The sequence below is a fragment of the Penaeus japonicus genome, unplaced genomic scaffold (genome assembly GCF_977035675.1).
Source record: "Penaeus japonicus unplaced genomic scaffold, GWHDUDI00000001_assembly GWHDUDI00000012, whole genome shotgun sequence".
Taxonomy (NCBI): domain Eukaryota; kingdom Metazoa; phylum Arthropoda; class Malacostraca; order Decapoda; family Penaeidae; genus Penaeus; species Penaeus japonicus.
The window spans coordinates 35,902,080-35,909,579 of NW_028234414.1; the positions used below are offsets into that span (position 1 = coordinate 35,902,080).

Sequence of the window (7,500 nt, forward strand, 5' to 3'; positions counted from 1 at the left end):
AGATGCAAAATAATTAAATTTCTCTCTATCTAACTATATATCAAGTTATCTAGCTATCTAGTTATCTATCTTTCTTTCTTAGGGGAAATCAAAATAGTTTGTCATAAAGGCCCCTTTCGTTTATTATTCCCCATACATTTTCTTTTCTTTCTTTTTTCAAATTCTTTATAATCTAATCATCATCTTCATCTTCCGGCATGTCGCTGCGCACCCTGGGGACTACGTTGTCGTCGACGATGCGGTAACCGAAGCGGTCGGCGACGTACTTGACGTGGTACTCGTTGCCGTCGGGCGCTACCCACGAGTACTCGCCCTCGACGGCCGTTCCTGGGACGCCCTCCTGCTCGTGCTCCATGTGGTCCTCCTCGAAGTCGATGATGTCAGAGGGGCGGGCGGTGACCAGGGCGACCAGACCCAAAGCGAAAAGAATCTGTGAAAGGTTATGATTACAATAATTACAACTTGCATTTTTTTTGTAATGTCCTCTGGTATGGATTGATAAATGTCAAAATAGTGAATGAATATTTCCAGACTAATGACAGAGCAATGGAACTCACCAGAACTTTCATGTTAGCGAGAATCTGGAGAGTGATTGATGCTTGCAGTTTGCTTTGGCTTCAATATATACCCTGTCGACACGGCCTTCTTGCGAGGACATCCGTTTTTGCTCTTTTTATTATTCTTGAATCAGTTATTGTCGGTTTCTCTGACTAGCTCTCTATTTCTCATTTTCTTTCTCTGTCTTTCTATTTATCACGACACAAATTAATTCATCTCTCTCTCTTTCAATACATATATATGTGTGTGTGTGTGTGTGTGTGTGTGTGTTTACAGTATGTATATCTGTGTGTGTTTACAGTATGTATATCTGTGTGTGTATATATGTATATAGATATAAGTATATATACATATAAATGTATGTATATGGGCGTGTGCGTGTGCACATACATGTAAGTATATACATTCAAATATATATATTTTTTTTTTCTCATATATATACATATATCTATGTATACTGTATATATATATATATATATATATATATATTTATATATATATATATATATATATATATATATATACATATACTGTATATATATATATATATATATATATATATATATATATATATATATATATATATATATATATATATATATATACATATATCTATGTATATATATATATATATATATATATATATATATATATATATATATATATATATGTATATATATATGTATATACAGATACATAATTTACATATGGCCATTGGTAGTGTAATTAATATCATGCGAATGGCACAGATAGTAGTAATCATTATAATTATCTTCATGAAGGTGGCCATAAAGAAATGATAATGATAAAGTCAGTGATATTTATAATGTCTTTTATCACTACCGATGATTATAATAGAATGATGATGTCACATCGATATTAATGATAATAGTAAGGATTATGATTATCATTAACTTATTATATGCTTATATTATCATAATGATATAAGATATTATGATGATAACAATGATAAAGATAATAATGATTATTAATAATGATAACTAAGATATGTTACATACAAAATTCCCCATTTAGAAAGATTTGTAGATTTTTCTTTTTTTTTTCAGTGTCCGAGCTTTTCTCATTAAATTTTCTTAAAAGTCTTTCAGATTATTATCAAGGCTACAACGGGATCTTTCGAAAATTATAGTGACTAAGGATCTGAATGATAGTTTTCTCACGCTACAAGAAGCGGTCAACGAACGAATAGTAGCTTTCGTTATATGAGAATTGAATTCAAACTTTGATATATTCATATATACAGATATATATATATATATATATATATATATATATATATATATATATATATATATATATATATATATATGTATGTATGTATATATACGATATATACATATATATGTATATATATATGTGTGTGTGGGGGGGCTGGTATATATGTATGTATATATATATACGTACATATTTATATATATATATATATATATATATATATATATATATATATATATATTATATATATATACGCATGAATATATATATGGATGTAGGTATATATGTATACATATATATATATACAGATGTGTATATATATGCATATATAAACACATATATATACATATACATATATATGAATGTGTATATATATGTATATTTATACATATATAAACACACACACACACACACACACACACACATATATATATATATATATATATATATATATATATATATATATATATATATATATATATATACATATACATACATATACATATATATGAATCTATATATGTATATATATATATATATATATATATATATATATATATATATATATATATATATATAACCAATATATATATGTGCGTGTGTGTATGTATATATATATATATATATATATATATATATATATATATATATATATATATATATATATATATATGTATACATATATATGTCTATATATACATATATATATGTGTGTGTGTCTGTGCGTATTTGGCTATATGTTTATCAATCAGGCAGACGAGGACAAGAAATGAAGACAGAAATTTTGCTATTCGGAATACAACTCAATAAATCATATATAAGCAGTCCATACATTACCTTGATCATTACTAATCAGTGAGTTGGATTACGCTTCTTCCTGAAAGAGAAAGAGAAGTAGAAATCATTAAGCACTTTGCAACCTACGAGCTGAAGATGTTTTATGTAAAATTAACGAAATAGATGAATATTAATTCTCCCATTAATCTTAGAGTGATTGCATGCACTATAATGTTCATCAATTTATTCATAAGAACTGTACACGTTAGTGTGAGCCATTTTATGATGGCATTAATAGCAAAGATTATAGTGATAAATATGATAACAAAGCAACAACGATACATAATGACAGTGATAGTATATCCTAGATTATCATTTTTACTACCATTAATGAAAAAAAAATCATTATCATCATTGCTACCATTGCAATAACCAATATCATTGTTACCATCATTATCATTAAGAATTTTCAGTTGATATGATTAGTAATGTTATCAGGATTATTAGTAGTTGTAATTATGACTATTAATATTATCAGTGGCATTGCAACCAACTAAAAGAAAATAGGTTATGCAATATTGCATATCGTGAAACCATATGTTTTAGCTAGTAATGTTCCTATTAACCCCGATTGGAGGGCCTGATCTTTATTGCAATAAAAAACAAACATTCATATTGCTTATCAATGTCTTTTATGCTAAAATCAGTGAAACTTTCTTATATGCATAGATAGATAGATATATAGATAGATAAACTATTAAGCGGCGAAAGACGAAATATGAAAGAATGAAGGAAAAAGTTGTTTGCAATGAAACTCTCCATTAAAGGCTATAAACACAGAATAACCTTTAAGCAGTGCATATGTAATCATCTAAGCATGATTACGTTGGGTTATGCCTATGCATGTCATGTGTAACTATCATTATTGTCATTAATATTACTGTTGTTGCTGACATTTTGGTCTTGTTCTTATCATAATATGTTTTAATGACGGTGCAGTGCGATTAACTGATTAACAAATAGAATATGAAAAAAGGTTAAAAAAAAGTTATAAGAACAATAGAATCGAGAGAGGGAGACTGGAAGGAAGGACAGAGAGAGAGAGAAATACCTTTATGTATACTTAATTACTGGCCTTGAATGCAGAAAGAGAGAGGAAAAGAAATAGGGAGGGCGAATATAGGATCTGAGACAATAAGCGTTACGAATATTATTTATCTATTGATATCTATTACATATTTCACATCTAATCATCATCCTCTTCAGCTTCCGGCATGTCGCTGTGCATTCGGGGCACAACGTTGTCGTCGACGATGCGGTAACCGAAGCGGTCGGCGACGTACTTGACGTGGTACTCGTTGCCGTCGGGCGCTACCCACGAGTACTCGCCCTCGACGGCCGTTCCTGGGACGCCCTCCTGCTCGTGCTCCATGTGGTCCTCCTCGAAGTCGATAATGTCAGAGGGGCGGGCGGCGACCAAGGCGACCAGACCCAAAGCGAAGAGAATCTGCAACATTTTCATTAGTAGATCAATCTAAATTCTACTGCCATAGTTTTCTGACACTGAGTAAGATCTGAATATTCAATTGCAACACTGACTGTGGTGTAACTTACCAGAATCTTCATATTTACGATATTCAGTAGAGCAACTGATGCTTGTCTGTTGCTTAGACGACAATATATACCTCGTCGATACGACCTTCTACCGAGGACACGCCAAGAATATGGGTTTTGATCTTGTCCTGTTTGCTGTTCTTGAATCAGGCGCCATTTTACTGAACATCATAATAAAAAGTTCTTTGCCAGTTGTTTTACACAGGAAATTCAATTCAATCTCAGATGCATTTTATCTTGTTTGGCACATTGAGTAAAGTCATCATATGTTATTTTTTTTATTATTACTAATATTATTCTCTTCGTCGTCGGCGTAACTATAATAGCATTGCTATGCTATTATAGTTTCTGCTCCATATATCGATATGTTTTCTGTGAATGTTGTTTCCAGCAATGTGAAGTGCAATGTACTATATTCATGCTTGATCTCGTTTTTCATTCCAATTTAATTCACGCTATCATCACAATCAGTTATTGAAATTACTGATATAATTTTTATCTTGTTATTATCATTATTAACATTATCACTATCATTACTATAACTCTTATTTTCATTATTGTCATGATCATTATTATTGACACTCACCATTGTCATCATTATCTTTGTCATCTTTATCATAATTAGTAATGTTATTTTCATGTTAATTGTTATCATCATTCTTATCAATATCATTTTCATTATCATCATTTATATCATAATCATTGTCATTATTATCATTATGATCATTTATATCATTATTATTGTCATTATCATCATTATCGCTGTTGCTGTTTTTATTATCATTATCATCATTATTATCATAATCTATATTATCAATATTATCATAATTGTTATCATCATCACTATCGTTATTGTTCTTATTATCATTATAATCATTGTTACCGTCATCATTACCATTATTATTATGACTTCCACTACTACTATCATCGTCGTCAGTATTATCATTATCATTATCACTGTTATACTATCATCATTGTTGCTATCATTATCATTATTAGCATTATCATTATTGTCGTAATCATTGTTATGACTACATTATCGTTACTATTGTCACTGTTATTGTTATTGTTGTTTATATCATTATAATCAGCATTAGTTTAGCATTATTATTATCTGAACATTCTCATTATCATTGCCATAACTATTATATCTAAGTAATCATTATCATTATGTTGATTATCACTCTTATTCTTTAATGATAGTGCCCATTAGCATCATTATCATTATATCTGCATTCTCATGTTACTACTATTCATATTATTGTTATTATCATTAGTATCATTATCAGTACTAATATTGGTATCAGTTGTTTGCATAGGCATATTGTTGATAGTATTATTATCATCATCATTATCATCACCAACCACCATCATAACTGTTTTGTATTCATTTTTATCTTTATTTTTACCCTACTTGTCAATATCATTATTTTGTTTGCTTAGCTTATATTATTTTTCTTTTGTTATTTTCGGTAATTAGAAATATATATATTACATTTTACCCTTTTTGGTGATTATATAGTGTATCTTTACCTCTGTGAGCGAGTGTTCGTAGATCCATACACATTCATAAATGTATAAACATATGAATGTATGTCTGTGTGAATATCCTTTATATTCCTATTAATATCTTCTTTCGATAACTAGCACGTGCTTTCTCAGGTAATTTGTTAATATAAACACATTGATATAAAAACAAGCTTTTAATCAACACTAATGACAGATCCCTCAGACCATGCCATGCATTTTCCATGAATATTAACTTTATGTCTAATCATCGTCCTCTTCAGCTTCCGGCACGTCGCTGCGCATTCTGGGAACAACGTTGTCGTCGACGATGCGGTAACCGAAGCGGTCGGCGACGTACTTGACGTGGTACTCGTTGCCGTCGGGCGCTACCCACGAGTACTCGCCCTCGACGGCCGTTCCTGGGACGCCCTCCTGCTCGTGCTCCATGTGGTCCTCCTCGAAGTCGATGATATCAGAGGGTCGAGCGGCAGCCAGAGCAATCAGACCCAAAGCGAAGAGAATCTGCAACATTTGCAATACGGAATCACACTCTATTCTGTACCATAATTGCTATCTCACAGAGAGTAAGAATTGAACCGCAGATGTATTTCTGCAACAATGACTACATTAGAACTCACCAGAACCTTCATATTTGCGAGATTCAAGAGAGCAACTGATGCTTGCTTGTTGTTTGCACGACTATATATACCTCGACGATGCGACCTTCTAGTAAGGACAAATAGAGTGCACGAAGAGCGAAGGTTATCATCCCGTCCTGTTTGCTGCTCTTGAACCTGGTGCCATTTTGTTGGGGGTTTTAAGGAAGAGCTTTTCCTTTGCCGTTTAGACAAGGAAAAAATAAATCTCTTTCGTGTTTCATCTTATTCTATATATGAGATAATCCTTAATATCTTGTATGAAATATGGCGTAATTTTTCAGTTGGAAGCTTTTTCTTTTTATCTTATTTTTCTTGAATTCTATTCCATATGTAAGTTGATATTTTTGCTATTAATCTTTAATCTTTTTTAACACAAATATGGTATTTGATACAGCTATTCATAGCGATGAAAATGCGATGTAAAATATCCGTTTTGTTTTATTTTTGGTGTTTCAATGTCATTATCAATTATATTGTGTGATAGATGTGTCATCATTATTACTACTATTACTAGCTTTATTATCATCCTTTTTCTAGCCGGTCTTATACTTTATCATTGCGCTTATCCCTAACATCGCCTAGTATTAAAATCATTAGTATTATCATCATATTATTGTTGTTACTGTTACACTTATTACTCAATATCTTACGAGATTTATTACTACTATATTACTACTATCATCTTCCTTTTCACCACAAATTCTACCATTGGTATCATCATTTTGTCAGTATCCTTATTTATCCTTATCACTTCCATCATACGTTCCTGATACTCAAATTATCCTTACATTTTATCATGATATTGTTGCTGTCGGTTTTCGGTTGTCGTTACTAAAGAATTGTTGTCAATAGCATGTTATTTGTACTTTTATGGTCACTATTATCATCATCAAAAGCAGAATGTTATTTTGTCATTATATCATTAATAGTAGCAATATTATCATCCTCATTATCATACTTATCCTCATTTTTATTGATATCGTAATTGTTTTATTTTGTATTATTATTATAATTATTGTCAGTGTTATAATTATCACCGTTACTATTATTATAATTATTTACATTACTATCATCCTTATTAGTGCTGCTATTTTCATTGTTTTATCATTGTTATCGTAATTATTTTTGTTTTTATGAATGTTATTGA

At 30.5% G+C, this 7,500-nt stretch overlaps 2 protein-coding genes and 1 pseudogene across 2 annotated transcripts in view; all 3 read right to left on the reverse strand.

The window, feature by feature from the left end:
- Positions 1-637, reverse strand: part of LOC122253759 (cuticle protein CP575-like) — a 786-nt gene extending 149 nt beyond the window's left edge. Inside the window, exons 1-2 of the mRNA XM_043017048.2 lie at positions 558-637; positions 1-430 (exon numbers count right to left, since the gene is read on the reverse strand). The exon at positions 1-430 is cut by the window's left edge and continues 149 nt beyond it. Of these exons, the coding sequence (XP_042872982.2) occupies positions 173-430; positions 558-569 (270 nt within the window). The 5' untranslated portion in view covers positions 570-637 and the 3' untranslated portion in view covers positions 1-172. The remainder of the gene's footprint in view (positions 431-557) is intronic.
- Positions 638-3,772: 3,135 nt separating this feature from the next.
- Positions 3,773-4,108, reverse strand: LOC122245370 (cuticle protein CP575 pseudogene; annotated as a pseudogene).
- Positions 4,109-5,873: 1,765 nt separating this feature from the next.
- On the reverse strand, positions 5,874-6,359 carry LOC122245371 (cuticle protein CP575-like). Its single transcript, XM_043003296.2, has 2 exons — positions 6,333-6,359; positions 5,874-6,216 (listed from the first exon to the last, which is right to left on the reverse strand). Exons 1-2 carry the CDS (start codon positions 6,342-6,344, stop codon positions 5,956-5,958), a joined length of 273 nt encoding a protein of 90 aa, XP_042859230.2. The 5' UTR covers positions 6,345-6,359; the 3' UTR covers positions 5,874-5,955.
- Positions 6,360-7,500: the final 1,141 nt, after the last annotated feature.